Below are 18273 nucleotides of genomic sequence, written 5' to 3'. Positions count from 1 at the left end.
GAAGGGCAAATAAGAGGATTTGCAAGTAAATTCGTTACAATTGGTGTCAGAAGAGGAATTGTTGAATAAATTCCAAAGGACAACAAGGACATGACAAAGTTCAGTGAATTGAAGATCCAGCAACTGAAGAAGGACTTGGAGAGCCGTGGATTGAATACAACCGGCACTAAACTCAAACTTCAGGCACGACTACGAGAGGCAATGGAAGCAGAAGGAATTAACGTAGAAGAGTATGTCTTTCATCTTGATGTCGACGAGACAACAACAAAAATTGAAGAGAAAAACGAAACATCGCAGACAGTAACGAGCACAGACTTGAACATGATATTGGCTGCAATAACTGCTCAAACATCGACAGTGGCATCTCAACTGGAATCGCAGGAGACACGCATAACGTCCAATATGGAAGAACAGAAGACATATATGGCATCCAAGATGGAATCACAGGAGGCACGTATTGCAGAAATGTCATCTGAAATAACAGCGAAGATTGAAGCACAAGAAACGCGTATTTCAGAAATTTCGTCACAAATGTCATCTCAACTGGCATCGCAAGAGACACGTATAACATCCAAGATAGAAGAACAAGAGGAGCGCTTATCATTGCAGGTGGCACAAATGTCTTCGCAGTTAGAAGCACAGGAAGCAGGGGTAACATCAAAGCTGGAAGCGCAGGATGCAAAAATTGCTGAATTTCAGGCAGAAGTCGATGATATGAAGGGTCGTATGGAGCAGTTACAACTAAATCGCCCAGCTGTTTCAACGAGTAATCCAAAGGTAAAAACACGATCCTTTGACGGTTCCGTTCCTTTCCAGGTCTTTAAGCTACAGTTTGAGAAGACCGCGGCAGTGAATATCTGCAATGCGGAAGATAAAGTTGCTGCACTCTTCGTAGCATTGAAAGGACCAGCTGAAGAAATGTTACAGACTATTACAGAGTACGAACGGAACAGTTATGACACATTGATGGCTGCTGTAGAACGACGTTATGGAAGCAAGCATAGAAAACAGATATTCCAAATTGAGTTACAAAACCGCTACCAAAAAGCAAATGAGACATTGCAGGAGTTTGCTTCAGATATTGAAAGATTGGCTCATCTTGCAAATGCGGACGCACCCGTGGAATACACTGAAAGGGTAAAAATCCAGAGCATCACAAATGGCATACGAGATGTGGAAATGAAGCGGGCTACATATGCGAATCCAAAACTAACATTTGCTGAAACGGTATCCCACGCACTGACTCAGGAAACAGCGTCATTTTTGAGTAAGCCCGCATAAAAAGCTCATCGCGTGGAAGTGGAAAGGCCAGACTGGGTAGACACAATTTCGGAAGCATTAAAAGGAACGCAGCAGAAAAAAGAGGGTGCCGTCAAATGCTTTAAATGTGGGAAGCCAGGGCACATTGCACGTCATTGCGATCTTGGTCCTAATAGTTCCAACAATGTGGGTGGCCGTAAACGCAAAGCTGGAGGAGATGAGCAAGAGCGTGTCAGATTTAAAGAACGAAAACTTGCCCCAGCTATTGAATGTCCTGTGATATCTGTGTCGCAATTGGAAGAAAATCGAGCAGTCTTGCAGTCAAAGAAAGCTGAATGGCGAGGAGCGTGTACTGACTGTAGATACGGGCGCATCTCATTCCTTAATCCGATCTGACTTGGTTAAAAGGAGAACAAAACCGTTACCTGGAGCAAGGTTGCGTACGGTCACTGGCGAGTATAATCAATTCAAGGGAGAAGTGGTCTGTGAAGTCTTGATTGGAAAGGTTACAGTTCTACACAAATTTGTTGTGGCGGAAATCGTTGAAGAAGTCATATTAGGAGTGGACTTCTTGGTTGACCATGACATCAAGATCGATGTGCAGAGAAGGCTGATGCGGTATGAGAACCAGGATATACCACTTAACTTCAAGTTGGAGAAAGGGTTCAGTACTAATCGAGTAATGGTGGAGAAGACTCGACAAAGGCCACCAAAGTCAAAAGAAAAGGTTGATGGATCGAATGGGCCAAATAAAGCGAAATTAAAAGTACCTGCGAGAAAAAGACCAACATCGACAAACCCTAATGGACGTACTAAAACGACTGAAACAATTTTTCAGAAAGAATGCAAGGGTGGTTTCAAGCCAGCGCGCACTACTGTTGTGAAACGTCCAGACGATAATGATGATGCAAAGTCAGTCTGTCAAGTGCAAGCTCTGCGAAAAAGTTCATTGGCCAAACAACAGAGTGCGAAGGAACGATCAAGAATAATGAGTAGTAAGATGAAACGCAGGTACAATGAGAACAAAAATTCGGAAGGTTTCTTGGAGGGAGATTTGGTAATGTTAAACAACCCTCACCGGCGGAAAGGTGTTCCAGCCAAATTTCGGTGCAGTTGGGAAGGCCCGTACAAAGTTGTGAAGAAGATCAGTGATACCATCTACCGCATACAAACCACTGGGAAACCACGTATTAGAAGAGTGGTACCTTTGGAGATGCTAGTGGCGTTTAGATCGGGAGATTTGTCTGATCGGGACGATGAGACTTAGGTGGAGGGCAGTGTTACGAATATTAGTAAAACTAAAGGATGCTGCTATCTCTAAGCCGATGCTAAACAGTGATATCATGCACATCCATAGATCAATCATTATATATCTACATAAACGAAACAATAATTGCGTCTACACATATGTACCATGTACGTATACGAGCAGCGGAGAATCAATGCACAAACACATGCGTATATCTTATCTGAATTGCTCACAAGAGAGGGCAATAATTTGTGCATGTATTACTCAAATGAGAAGTTATAAACGTAGTTGTGGCTGGCGATTTTGTAGCTGAAACTAACTAGTAAGTTCTGGAATGGAAAAGCCTGGAAGTATGCAATGAGAAATCAAAAACTATAAAAGGCGCGACAGTAGAGGCGAGGAGTGATTTTCATTTGAGCTATCAATCAGTTTGGTTATTAAGCCAGCTAGTTGCAAAGTATAAGTGTTAATGTGAAGTACTTTAATAAAGGCCATTTTACCATTATTCAATATTGGAGTTATTTATTCAACAGTTTAGTGATTTGAACTTAGCAGGAGGGCAAATAAGAGGATTTGCAAGTAAATTCGTTACAATATGTAGTACCACGAACAGTATTCCTGCCAATATTACAAGGGCTTTTAATTTCGCCCTGCAAAACTTTTTCATTTTCTTCTACTTAATACCTACCGTACACCCATTTTACAAAGTTTTTTCTAAAGTTAAATTTTGCGTCAATAAACCAATCCAATTACCATGTTTCATCCCTTTTTTCATATTTGGTATAGAATTATGGCATTTTTCTCATTTTTCGTAGTTTTCGATATCGAAAAAGTGGGCGTGGTCATAGTCGGATTTCGGCCATTTTTTATACCAAGATAAAGCGAGTTCAGATAAGTATGTGAACTAAGTTTAGTAAAGATATATCGATTTTTGCTAAGGTTATCGTGTTAACGGCCGAACGGAAGGATAGACGGTCGACTGTGTATAAAAACTGGGCGTGGCTTCAACCGATTTCGCCCATTTTCACAGAAAACAGTTATCCCCATAGAATCTATGCCTTTACCAAATTTCACGAGGATTGGTAAATTTTTGTTCGACTTATGGCATTAAAAGTATTTTAGACCAATTAAATGAAAGAAGGGCGGAGCCACGCCCATTTTGACAATTTCTTTTATTTTTGTATTTTGTTGCACCATATCATTACTGGAGTTGAATGTTGACATAATTTACTTATATACTGAAAAGATATTAAATTTTTTGTAAAAATTTGACTTTTAAAAAAATTTTTTTTAAAAAGTGGGCGTGTTTGTCATTCGATTTCGCTAATTTTTATTAAGCTCACATATAGTAATAGGAGTAACGTTCCTATTAAATTTCATCATGATATCTTCAACGACTGCCAAATACAGCTTGCAAAACTTTTAAATTACCTTCTTTTAAAAGTGGGCGGTGCCACGCCCATTGTCCAAAGTTTTACTAAGTTTATATTTTGCGTCATAAGGTGAACCCATCTACCAAGGTTCATCGCTTTATCCTTATTTGGTAATGAATTATCCCACTTTTTCGATTTTTCGAAATTTTCGATATCGAAAAAGTGGGCGTGGTTATAGTCCGATTTCGTTCATTTTTAATAGCGATCCGAGATGAGTGCCCAGCAACCTACATTCCAAATTTCATCAAGACACTTCAAAATTTACTCAAGTTATCGTGTTAACGGACAGACGGACGGACGGACGGACGGACATGGCTCAATAAAATTTTTTTTTCGATACTGATGATTTTGATATATGGCAGTCTATATCTCTCTCGACTCCTTTATACCTGTACAACCAACCGTTATCGTATCAAAGTTAATATACTCCGTAAGCTCTGCTCAACTGAGTATAAAAACCGAAAATTTAGATGATTACACATTAATTGAAACAGCCAAACACAATAAAAATAGTAACAATACAGAAAAATTTAAAAGATTAACCAAAAATTTTTCAAAATTTGTGAATTCTCAGTTAATAACATTATGTACAGAACTTAAAGACATATTTGCATTATAAACAGAACCGATTACATCTAATAATTTTTACAAACAAAAATTACGTATGAAGGAAGGATGGCACCCCTGTTTATATAAAAAATTATAGATTGCCTCAAACACAGAAAGGGGAGATAAGCAAACCAGTTAATAAATTAATTGAAGACGACATAATAGAACCCTCAATATCAAAATACAATAGTCCAATACTACTAGTACCTAAAAAATACTTCCAGGGAATACCGAAAAAAGATGGAGATTAGTAGTTGACTACAGACAAGTAAATAAAAAGTTAGCAGCAGATAAATTCCCACATCCAAGAATTGATGATATTTTAGACCAACTTGGAAGAGCGAAATATTGTTCATGTTTAGACCTCATGTCAGGTTTCCACCAAATATAATTAGACCCGGACTTTAGGGATATAACTTCATTCACAGCTGAAGACGGCACATACAGATTCAAAAGGCTAACGTATGGATTAAAAGTAGCACCTAATTCATTCCAAAGAATGATGGCACTAGCGTTCGCAGGCCTCAAACCTTCCCAAGCATTTCTCTACATGGATGATTTGGTTGTATTAGGTTGTACTGAAAAACATATTGTGACGAATTTGCTGCAAATCCTCTTATTTGCCCTTTTGCTAGGTTCGTTTCGCTAAACTGTTGAATAAATAACTCCAATATTGAATAATGGAAAAATGGCCTTTATTAAAATACTTCACAATAACACTCAAACTGTGCAACGAATAGCTTAATAACCAAACTGATAGCTTAAATGAAACTGACTCAAAATAATACTGCTATTGCTCGCTAGATATCGTCTTAGTCGTAACTGCTTGACAGCTCAAATCAAACTGAATTCCAGCGCCTCTACATCTGCGGTCTTTTATACTTTCTGGTTTCCTCGTTCGCATCTTCTAGAATCTACTAGCATTGTCCATGAGCTCTCAAACTTCTCAGCTATAACTAAAATTGCACGATTTTATAGCTTCTCTCATACCCCATGCTTGTATGTGTGAGCGACACTTCCACAATTATAATTGCCTACATTTAGGAGCATCTCAAATAAGATGTCTGCATATGGTTGTGCCTTGCTTCTCAGCTGCGTGTACCTACATATGTGTGGACATAATGATTGAATTATTGATGTTAATGTTTGTAGTTTACAGTCTCTCGCGCACACATAGGCGTATAAGTAAATGCATCTGTGTGTGACATCTCTCGGCTGCCTTATATATGTGTATACATGATTTGATTATTGACGTAAATATCGCTTAGCATGGCCTTAGCATCGCCTTAGTGATGCTAATATCCGTGACACTGCCCTCCACCTAAGTCTGATCGTCCCGATCAGACAAATCTCTCGATCTAAACGCTGCTAATCTCTCCAAATAAACCACTTTCATTTTAGTTCGTGGTTTGGTAGTGGTTTGTATGCGGTACACTACATCGTTGATCTGTTTTACAACTTTGTATGGGCCTTCCCAGTTACACTGGAATTTCGGGGACAAACCTTTTTTCGTTGTGGATTGTATAGCAGCACCAAATCTCCTTCCTGAAACCCTTCTGAATTAACTGCTTTATCGTACCTCGCTTTCATCTTATCACTCATAATCTTTGCTCGTTGCCTTACCAGATCGTGTATCTCTCTCAGCTCTTCTTCCAAGATACCAGTGGATTTCTTGACATTCCTCTCCGTATCGGCATCTATCCCATACTTCAAATCAGCTGGCAGTCGATGGTCATTGCCAAAAATTACCTTTGCGGGAGTTTGGCCCGTTGTGTCATGTACTGCCGATCGTGTCATGTAGGCCATCAAGAATAATGATATGTGTGTATCGCAGTCCTTATGGTACTTGTCTACTACTTTCCTTAAATGCTCCTCCAATGTTCTATTGAAACGTTCCACCATACCATCGGACTGAGGATGCAATGCAGTTGTCCGTGTTTTTCGAATGCCCAACTTCTTGCTCATTTCTTGGAACACAGCTGATTCAAAATTCCTGCCTTGGTCAGAATGTAACTCCATTGGTACACCATACCTTGCAACCCATTCGTTTTTAACCACTTCTGCTACTGTTTCTGCTTCTTGATTTGGGATTGGGTATACCTCTTTACGCCATTTACTGAAATAATCCATAACCACCAGTACGTATTTGTTTCCGCGGTTGCTAGTAGGAAATGGACCTGCGGCATCCATGGCGATCCTTCCAAATGGTGCACCTGAAATATACTGCTTCATCTGGCCATGACTTCGGGCTTTGGGCCCTTTCGCTCTGTTGCATATCTCGCAATTGGCAATCCACTCGGTGACCGACTGACGGCAACCAACCCAATAGAATCTCTGCTTAATTTTCTCGCGTGTCTTCGTGATTCCAAGATGACCTCCACTTGGACCATTGTGCAGCTCGCTGAGCACGTAAGGAATCCTCTTTCTGGGAACAACTATCAGTTTATTCTTGCATTGACCATCCTCACTCTCCCATACTCAATGCAAGCAACCGGATATCAATTCTAAACTGTTCCACTGTGCCAATATGACTTCGCAATGGGACTCTCTGCTGACATCTCCTCTCTGCTTAGTCTTTCGTTTCGTTCGAGCCCTTGCATAACATGTGACAGATCTGTATCTTCTAGCTGACACTTTCTTAGTTGTTCCTTGTCCCATTCATCCGTACACGTTATAGTCATTAGACGGACATCTATAATGTCTTCTTTAGCCTCGGCCTTTGAACAGTGCTTTCATTCCAAACTACATGGCCTTCGTGACAATGCATCGGCATTTCCATGGGTACTACCTTTTCGATGCTCAATGGAAAAGTCATAGCTTTGTAGTCGCTCGATCCACCGTGCCAATTGTCCTTCCGGATTACGGAACTGCAGAAGCCATTTCAACGCTGCGTGATCTGTCCTGACACGGAATCGCTGGCCGTAGAGGTATTTGTGAAAATGTTTAATGCACTCTACCAATGCCAACAGCTCTCTCCGCGTAACACAGTAGTTCCTCTCTGGTTTTCCAATCGAACGGCTGTAATATGCAACTACCTTCTCCTGTCCATCGACCAGTTGTGATAAAACGCCTCCTATAGCATACACCCAGAAAAATAACATTAGTTAAATCTAACAATTTCCGTGGTTAATTTTACTACAATGAAAATTGTTGTTGCAAAAATGCTCAACTAACTGCAGACGTTGGTCAAATTAACAATTTTTTTCGGTTAGTGCATACTCTGTATAATTTGTTGTTGTAATTTAAACAATTTTATCTTGTTATATTAACTATTAGAAAAATTTAAATTTTTCTTTATATTTTGTTGTTTTTTTCTTACCAATAAATATAGTAGAATTAACCAATTCAAAAATTGTTGCCTTCTTCGCTTACTATTTCGTCTGTAAAATTAACCGCTCTAAACCATATTTGTTTCTAATGTTATTTTGTTAGTGTGATTTAACTGATCTTATTTGGTTAATTTTACTATGAAATTGTTCATTTCAAAAAATCGTTAAACCAACCATAAACCTTGGTTAATTATACCAGTACCAATCGGTTAAAATATTTTTCCCTGAAATTGTTGTTGTTGAAGCCGACGCTCATTGCAATCAGTTCGTTGAAAACTTTGAGGAAGCTGGTCGTGCGTGAGTATTGTGTGCAAAATTACAAAAATGGAAAAGAATATTTTAGAATCTTCTGAAAAGGACGGACTAGAATCTTTATTAGAAACTTGGGTATTCAGCGACATTTTACAAAATTTACAAGGTAAGTTTATTAATAATTAGTTTTGTAAATTAACAAATATGCTGCTGAAACTGCGTCATGCAACCATTCCGTTATTTGGCTTTGGTTGTGTTGTTGCTTTTATTGCTCACATAAAAAGTGTGGAAATAATTACATGCATCGATTGTAGTTTGTAAAAGAAATAATTAAAACTTATTAAATGTGTAATATTTTCACGAATTGTAGATGAATCTAGTACACTTAAACGGCTAAGATATTTGAAAGAGCAGGACTTGACATACTTATTCCGAGAACGTAAGTTAGGAGAAAAAGTGGAGTTTCTTTTCAAGCTTCAGCAATGGAAAATGGCAAAAGTAAGTACAAACATAAAATTAGAATTTTATTTGGTAAACAAAATAAAACTTTTTTATTTAAGGAATATGCTGATGTTAAAGCCTGCGATACAATATGTGTTGATACGACTTTCGTGGAAGACATTGAAAATTCACCATATTTAAACTGCAGCCAATCAACAAGCATTTCTTCAAAAGTTATCAACGATCCTCATGGGTACCGCGGCTCCATTATAAGTATGTAAATATCTTCAGTGTATAATACCCACAATAGAAAAACATTCAATTATATGTAAAAAAATAACGTAGATGAGAAACAGTGTGTTCAGTTCTAAAAATTGTGTCTCTTGGTTAAAATATTTTAATTTATTTTCAAAATTTAGAATATTCAATCAGTATTGGGAAGTCATCCAAATGGATACTATGTCAATCAGACTTACAAAGCCACTGGAAAACTGAACGACGCAGTACGTAAAATTCTAATAGATTCTATAGTAACTTGGCACTTAAAACATAAAATTAAAATTGGCAGAAAAGAATTTGAGCACATCTCTATTCAAATTGAAGGGACATTCAATGACGACAAGGTTTGTCTTTTATTTAAAACTATATTTTTAATGTTTTGCTTATTTTTATTTGGATATTTTCTACATAGGCAATTTACTTGAATATAATTGGATCGCGGCCTTCAGGAAGATTGTATGACAAATATTATAATACTGCAAGACGCTTAAAGAGAACGGGTGAACTTGTTTATGAGAGAAACAGTATAGGTGGTGAATCCCCAAAAGCTGATATTTCAAACTGTGGAGAAGAAACAGGTATATTGAAGTCGAATTTTTCTACGTTTTATGTGTACTATTATAAACATTTTTTGATTTATTCATCAGAAATTTCTAAGGCTCAAGATTGGTTAAAAATTTGTACGGAGCCGTAGAATGAGGTGCAGAAAAATTGGCGAAAGTGTTTTAAAAAACGAAGACAAGAAATTTTAAGCACAGACGGTACACAAATCAGCATTATTGACGTCTTACAAAATTGAAAGCTCTTTTCACATTAATTGGGGTATAATCTGGTAAACCAAAAAATGAAAATCACATACTAAAACATGTCAATACTATATACTTGTACTAATTACAATAATACAATATATATTAACAGCATCAATACTATATATTTTTAGATTCAAATCGATTTTAGTTATTTGCATCCACATTCGACATCTATCGTCGATAAATGGAAAACCTTTAATCTCAAGATTTTCCCATTGCTAAATGCAAAGTTGACGGATCTGGCGCACTTGCAACAATTGGAAACAATAAAATCAAAAGATAAAGGTTTGTCAGCGCATTTCCTCAAACATTTATTTATTTGTATATATATACTGTTTTTAAACATACATAGGTTCAGAACAGCTCATTGCACTACTGCTACATGTTTTGCTACGTCCAACAATAAAACGAAGAGCAAATACCACAAGAAAGATTTACCGGTCCACTATCAAAGATCCGTAAATGATGTTGAAAACTGTTTAAAAAGCTGAAGACTTCCCTCTTTGATCGCGGTGAGACCTTACAACCCATAGTTATTGCAGTTGGCTATAATTTATGTGACGCTAAGTTTTATGTTTACTTTGATGAAATCAAAAATGAGATGCCTTGTTTTTTAAGTGCGTTTGATACATGTTTTAAGACATTTCATGTGCTGAATTTAAAATACCCCAGTGATAGCTTAGAATTTTGGTTGTTTGTTCAAAAGTATTTTTATTCGATAAATTTTGATGACGACAAGGCATCTCCAAATGTACTGTGCTTAATTAACGATCTTAAATAATATGATAAGAAAACGTTTTTAATAAGCGTACATATATGTATGTGCATATGTATAATAATTCAATATGGTATCGTGCTTTTTGTGTGAACAAGTTTTTCAAAATGTGGATTTTCTTGCAATTCACTTTAAAGTTTTACATAATTTGACATCTTCAAGCACCTTCTTGTGTGTATATTGTAGTCACCATTTTGAGGGGCTAAAGCCATTTAAAAAACATTTTAAAAACGAGCATTCATGTATTTCTCATTCGGTTAATTCATTGACAAGCAATAACTCATTGACTAACATCAATGAAACTATAGATACTCAAAGTATAATTCAAGCAGAACTTCCCAGTGAAACTATATTTTTAACAGATTTTTTTGAAAATATTGTTCTAAAATGTCTTACTAAATTGCACAGCAAATCAAATTTTACCAGAAAAGATATAGAAATGCTTGTGAATGATTTAACTGAACTTTTATTTTTACCAATAGCGACCTTTTTAGAGAAAGATGTACTCAACAATGAGAAAGATGGGAATATTCAAAATATAAGGGAAACATTCTATTATACAATTGGGCAATTCATGACAGTCTGCATATAAAGTTATCTGTTTTAAAAATTATTTCTCTCCAGTGTATTTTGTTTTTATAAACTGTGTTCAAAATATAAACACATAAACAGATAACCTGATAATCTGGCTTTCGTGAATACACCAAATATATGTTTGTACATATGTATATATATATATATATATATATATATATATATATATTTTCTAGTAAAAAAAAACATGTTTACGCTAAGAAAAATTAATGACCTCTTTAAGGAAAATTGAGGCATAGGTGTTTTAAACACATTCTATCCTCAAAATTCAAGTCATTTTTTAAAATATGTTTTGCAAAAAGTTTCATGCAAACGGTATTTAATCTTCGTAAAGACTGTTATGGATAATTAAAAAATATGTTTAAAAGCTTTTAATACGCTGTATATTTTTTTTTTTAGAAGTTAAGTATGTTTACTTTTTCTGGAGAAAATTTAATGTATATTTATTCATACTATATGAACCTATTTATTAATATAAAGTTCTCTGAGAAAGAGATTTAGGTATGAAACTGAAAACTTGTGATTAAAACGATGTTAAAAAAAAAGAATGCTTGAAGAGATTTAGAATATATTCTGGTTTAACCTTATTTTTGTTTTTTTTTTGTTTTAACTGAACGTACACATATTCATTTATGTTTAAAACGTTATCTAAAAGACTGTTATGGATAACTTAAGAAGAGCGGAAAAGGCTTGAACATTGTAACTTTTTGTGAATTATTTGTATTATTATCTATTTAAAAGAAATAAATAAGTTTTCATGAATAAAATATAAATTTTATGTTTTAATCTTTACAACGTTGATATTTAAATTGAAGTAGATATGTAACCACAAAGATTTTAATGTTATTTTAACAATTCTTCAAAAATTTTATTGTATCTAAAGTTGTGGTAGTACTAAACCATTAAAATTGTTATCACACAATTTATATTGTAGGACTACAATATAAATAGTAGGACTACAATATAAATAGTACTATGACAATTTTCATCGTTTAGTACTATGTTCCACAATTTTTGTAACAATACAATTTTTATAGTAACTTAACAGTAAAAATAGTTAATTCTATAAATTTTGTGTTTATATTACAATTTTTACACTACTTTTTACCAACTTTTGTGGTTAGATGGAAATAACTATTAATATAAGTTAATTTTACAAATTTTTATAGGTTGGAGCCATACGAACCTACTTTTATGGTTAGATCAACCAACTTCACATGGTTAAATATCAACCGTTTCTTTTTGGTAAAATTTACAATTTTTAACCGCGACTTCAGTAAAGGTTTTTAACTATTTTCTATTGGTTGATTTCACCCATATTTATAGGTTGGAGCCGTTTTAACATAGTTTTTCGGTTAGTTTTACCAATAAAATTTTTTGAGTGTATCCACTCGCATGTGTATCTAGAATAAATGTTGCTCCTGGAATCGGATATGCTAACATTGGGGCAGTGCACAAACGCTCCTTCAATGTTAGGAAAGCCACTTCTTGCTCCTTCTTCCATTCAAAAGCTTTATTTTTTCTTGTAAGCTCATGGAGGCTATGGGCCACGCTGGAAAAATTTGGTACAAATCGGCGGTAATATGTGCACAGCCCAAGGACACTTCTTAATTCATGTAGATACTGTGGTCTTGGCCAATCCTTTACAGCCTCTCTCTTTTCGTTCGCAGTGCAGATGCCCTCTGTCGTTACCTTGTGACACAAATAATTTACTTCCTTTTTAAACAGCGCACACTTTTTGGGACTTAACTTCAGACCAGCGCCAGCTATTCTTTGGAAAACTTCCTCCAAGTTCCTAAGATGTTCATCAAAATTCTTACCCAAAACGATGTTGACGTCCAGGTACACCAAGCATGTTTTCCAATGTAGTCCTTTCAGTACCTGGTCCATGAGTCTCTCAAAAGTAGCTGTTGCATTACAAAGTCCAAAAGGCATCACTGTAAATTGCCAAAGACCATCACCGACACTGAAGGCTGTTTTCTCTTTATCTTCCTCCTTCACCTCCACTTGCCAGTAGCCGCTTTTCAAGTCCAGCGTGGAAAACCATTTCGTACCAGATAGCGAGTCCCGAGTGTCGTCAATTCTTGGCAATGGGTAGCTATCCTTTTTCGTTACGTCATTCAACTTCCGGTAGTCCACGCAAAACCTCATTTTTCTATCCTTCTTTTTTACAAGTACTACCGGTGAGCTCCATGGACTAGCTGATGGTTCGATGATGCCGCTGTCGCTCATTTCTTGAATGATTTGACTGACAACTTCCCGCTTCGCCAGTGGAACACTACGTGGAGCTTGACGGATCGGCCTCGCATCTCCAGTGTCAATTTGATGTTTCACAACGTTGGTGCGGCCTGTTTTAAAATCATCCTGGTCAAATATGTTCGCGTACTTTAGGAGCAGTTGTTTTGCCTTACTCTGATATGCTTCCTCTAGCCCCTGCGTCCATGCCGTGATGTCATTTGAAAGATCAGTATTACTAGCTGGAACGTGTTCCTGGAGCTGTTCACAGTTAATAACTACTTCAGCCTCTTGGCATCTTCCCAAAATAGCTCCTTTAGTCAGTTTGAGTGGTGACTTGAACTCATTGAGTACTCTTACCGGAATACGCCCATCTTGTCTTGTCATAGCCTGATAGTGCTGATTTGTTTGCTGCTTCGACAACCCACAATCTCCATCAACCTTTGCCCAGATGACTGCTTCGGATTTTGGTGGTATTTGCTGAATCTCTTCCACCAGCACTCATTTACTGTTGTAGCCTCTCTCGTAGCCGAAATTAAGTGGTACATCCATGTTTTTATATCGCATCGTCTTGCTTTGCATGTCGATCTTAATGCCCTGATCGATTAAGAAGTCCACTCCAATTATGATTTCATCAACAATTTCTGCCACTATAAAATTGTGTACTACCGTGACGTTCCCAATTGCGACTTCACATTCTACTTCTCCAATTACCTGGGTGTCCTCTCCCGTGGCTGTACGTAATCTTGCTCCAAGCAATGGTCTTATCTTTTTGTTGACTAAATCCGCTCGAATGATAGAATGAGATGCACCCGTATCTACAGTAAACGTTCCTTTCAATGCATGTGATACCGTTTCAGCAAATGTCAGCTTTGGGTTTGCGTACGTAGCTCGCTTCGTTTCCACGTCCCGTATGCCATTTATGAAATTCTGGATTTTTACCCTTTCAGTGTATTCCACGGGTGCGTCCGCATTTGCAAGATGAGCCAATCTTTCAATATCTGAAGCAAACTCCTGCAATGTCTCATTTGCTTTTTGGTAGCGGTTTTGCAACTCAATTTGGAATATCTGTTTTCTATGTTCGCTTCCATAACATCGTTCTACAGCAGCCATCAATGTGTCATAACTGTTCCGTTCGTACTCTGGAATAGCCTGTAAAACTTCGGCAGCTGGTCATTTCAATGCTACGAAGAGTGGAGCAACTTTATCTTCCGCATTCCAGTTGTTCACTGCCGCGGTATTCTCAAACTGCAGCTTACAGACCTGGAAAGGAATTGGATTATTCGCTGAAACAGCTGGGCGATTTAATTGTAATTCCTGGATCCTATCTTTCAAAGCATCCATCTCTGCCTCTACTTTATCCTGTCGACCCCTGAAGCCTTCATGAAACTGGGTTAGTTTTTCTTCCATATGCGCTTCCAGTTTCGATGATATACGGACTTCCTGCTCTTCTAGTTGTGTGGAGATCTGAGATGATATCTGTGCTGAAATTTGTGTCGATATTTCGGAAATACGCATCTCCTGTGCTTCAATCTTAGATGTTATGCGTGTTTCTTGAGTTGAGATGACATTTGTGACGACATTTTTGAAATGCTTGCCTCCTGTGTTTCCAGTTGGGATGCCATATATGTCTTCTGTTCTTCGAGCTGTGTTTCCATCTTGGATGTAATCTGTGTCGACATTTCTGACATTTGCGACGACATTGATGTTACTGTCGATGTTTGTGCAGATATTACAGCCAAAATCATGTTCAAGTCTGTGCTCGTAACTGTCTGAATATTTCGTTTTTCTCTTCAATTTTTGTTGTTGTCTCGTCCCCATCAGGATAAAAGACAAACTCGTCCACATCAGTTCCTTGCGACTCCATTACCTCTCGTAGCCGTGCTTGAAGTTCGATCTTTTTGCCGGTTGTATTTAATCAACGGTTCTCCAACTCCTTTTTCAGTTGCTGGATCTTCAATTCACTGAACTGTGCCATGTCCTTGTTGTCCTCTGGAATTTATTCAACAATTCCTCTTCTGACACCAATTGTAACGAATTTACTTGCTCTTTTGCTAGGTTCGTTTCGCTAAACTGTTGAATAAATAACTCCAATATTGAATAATGGAAAAATGGCCTTTATTAAAATACTTCACAATAACGCTCAAACTGTGCAACGAATAGCTTAATAACAAAACTGATAGCTTAAATGAAACTGACTTTCAAAATAATACTGCTATTGCTCGCTAGATATCGTCATAGTCGTAACTGCTTGACAACTCAAACTGAATTCCAGCGCCTCTACATCTGCGGCCTTTTATACTTTCTGGTTTCCTCGTTCGCATCTTCTAGAATCTACTAGCATTGTCCATGAGCTCTCAAACTTCTCAGCTATAACTAAATTGCACGATTTTATAGCTTCTCTCATACCCCATGCTTGTATGTGTGAGCGACACTTCCACAATTATAATTGCCTACATTTAGGAGCGTCTCAAATAAGATGTCTGCATATGGTTGTGCCTTGCTTCTCAGCTGCGTGTACCAACATATGTGTGGACATAATGATTGAATTATTGATGTGAATGTTTGTAGTTTACAGTCTCTCGCGCACACATAGGCGTATAAGTAAATGCATCTGTGTGTGACATCTCTCGGCTGCCTTATATATGTGTATACATGATTTGATTATTGACGTAAATATCGCTTAGCATGGCCTTAGCATCGCCTTAGTGATGGTATAGCTTAGTGATGCTAATATCCGTGACAATATGTTAAAAAATCTAAGAGACGTTTTCTCCACCTGTAGGAAATACAACCTAAAATTATATCCAGATAAATGCCTATTTTTCAGCCAGGAAGTAACTTGTTTAGGCCATAAATGCACAAGCAAAGGAATATTACCAGACCCAAGCAAATTTGAAACAGTTCAAAACTACGCAACACCAAAAGCAGCAGATGAAGTTAAAAGGTTCGTAGCGTTCTGCAATTATTACAGAAGATTTGTACCAAACTTCGCAGAATACTCAAGAAAATTAACTAGGCTTTGCAAAAAGAATGTTTCCTTCGATTGGACAGAAGAATGTCAAAAAGCTTTTGTTTACTTAAAGGAAGCATTAATTAGTCCAAAACTTTTGCAAACCCAGACTTCAATAAAGAATCCTGCATAACAACAGACGCTAGCAGATATGCTTGTGGTGCAGTCCTTAGCGAAGAACATGATGGCAAACAGTTACCAATTGCTTACGCTTCGCGATCTTTCACAAAAGGTGAAACCAACAAAGCCACAATAGAGAAAGAATTAGCAGCAATCCACTGGGCTAAAACCTTCTTCAGACCATACGTATATTGAAGAAAATTCCTAATTAAAACCGACCATCGCCCTTTAACATACCTTTTTTCGATGAGGAGCCCTTCATCTAAGTTAACACGAGTAAGACTCGATTTAGAGGAATATGATTTTGAAGTGGAGTACATTGCAGGAAAAGAAAACCACGTCGCGGACGCATTGTCTCGCATTAACATAACAAATTTAAAAGAAATGTCAGTGGGAGCATGCAAAATAATGAAAGTCACAACTAGATCAGCAGCTATAAATATTAAAAATAATGTTAAAATTGAAGAAAGTCACACAGAGAACCCCAAAATATATGAAGCGCTAAATAAATTTGAATTAAAAAGACATGTCAGGCTCGTTTTGGATCCCCCGAAATTATATTTCAACAAGTAAGGAAAGCTAAGTTCGGGTGTAACCGAACATTACATACTCAGTTGAGAGCTATGGAGACAAAATAAAGGAAAATCACCATGTAGGATAGCCATGTAGGGTAACCCTGGAATGTGTTGTTTGTACGATATGGGTATCAAATGAATATTTTAAAAGGGCGTGGGCCTTAGTTCTATAGGTGGACGCCTTTTCGAGATATCACCATAAAGGTGGACCAGGGGTGACTCTACAATTTGTTTGTACGATATGGGTATGAAAAGAAACGTGTTAATGAGTTTTTTAAAAGAGCGTTGGCCTCAGTTCTATAGGTGGACGCCTTTTCGAGATATCGCCATAAAGGTGGACCAGGGGTGACTCTAGAATTTGTTTGTACGATATGTGTATCAAATGGAAGGTGTTAATGAGTATTTTAAAAGGGAGTGGGCGTTAGTTCTATAGGCGGGCGGCGTTTCGAGATATCGCCATAAAGGTGGACAAGGGGTGACTCTAGAATTTGTTTGTACGATATGGGTATCAAATGAAAGGTGTTAATGAGTATTTTAAAAGGGGGTGGGCCTTAGTTCTATAGGTGGCCGCCTTTTCCAGATATCGCCATAAAGGTGGACCAGGGGTCACACTAGAATTTGTTTGTACGATATGGGTATCAAATGAAAGGTGTTAATGAGTATTTTAAAAGGGAGTGGGCCTTAGTTCTATAGGTGGACGCCTTTTCGATATATCGCCATAAAGGTGGACCAGGGGTGACTCTAGAATTTGTTTGTACGATATGGGTATCAAATGAAAGGTGTTAATGAGTTTTTTAAAAGGGCGTTGGCCTTAGTTCTATAGGTGGACGCCTTTTCGAGATATCGCCATAAAGGTGGACCAGGGGTGACTCTAGAATGCGTTTGTACAATATGGGTATCAAATGAAAGGCGGTAATGAGTATTTTAAAAGGGAGCGGGCCTTAGTTCTATGGGTGGACACCTTTTCGAGATATCTCCATAAAGGTGGACCAGGGGTGACTGCAGAATTTGTTTGTACGATATGGGTATCAAATGAAAGGTGTTAATGAGTACTTTAAAATGGAGTGGGCTTTAGTTCTATAGGTGGACGCCTTTTCGAGATATCCCCATAAAGGTGGACCAGGGTTGACTATAGAATTTGTTTGTACGATATGGGTATCAAATGAAAGGTGTTAATGAAAATTTTAAAAGGGAGTGGTCCTTAGTTCTATAGGTGGATGCCTTTTCGGGATATCGTTATAAAGGTGAACCAGGGGTTGCTCTAGAATGTGCTTGTACGATATGGGTATCAAATTAAAGG

General features: G+C 37.3%; 2 protein-coding genes across 27 annotated transcripts in view; one reads left to right on the top strand and one right to left on the bottom strand.

Moving 5' to 3' along the window:
* ap (apterous) overlaps window positions 1-18273 on the bottom strand; it is a 487556-nt gene that overhangs the window by 71528 nt on the left and 397755 nt on the right. The gene's annotated exons all lie outside the window — the stretch shown is intronic.
* Window positions 8186-9816, top strand: LOC137244327 (uncharacterized). The gene is made up of 7 exons (XM_067773202.1): window positions 8186-8298; window positions 8503-8846; window positions 8993-9076; window positions 9142-9196; window positions 9265-9430; window positions 9500-9684; window positions 9793-9816. Exons 2-5 carry the CDS (start codon window positions 8615-8617, stop codon window positions 9275-9277), a joined length of 384 nt encoding a protein of 127 aa, XP_067629303.1. The 5' UTR covers window positions 8186-8298; window positions 8503-8614; the 3' UTR covers window positions 9278-9430; window positions 9500-9684; window positions 9793-9816.

This window comes from Eurosta solidaginis, chromosome 3, assembly GCF_040869045.1.
Source record: "Eurosta solidaginis isolate ZX-2024a chromosome 3, ASM4086904v1, whole genome shotgun sequence".
Taxonomy (NCBI): domain Eukaryota; kingdom Metazoa; phylum Arthropoda; class Insecta; order Diptera; family Tephritidae; genus Eurosta; species Eurosta solidaginis.
This window is presented reverse-complemented; position numbering and strand designations above follow the sequence as displayed.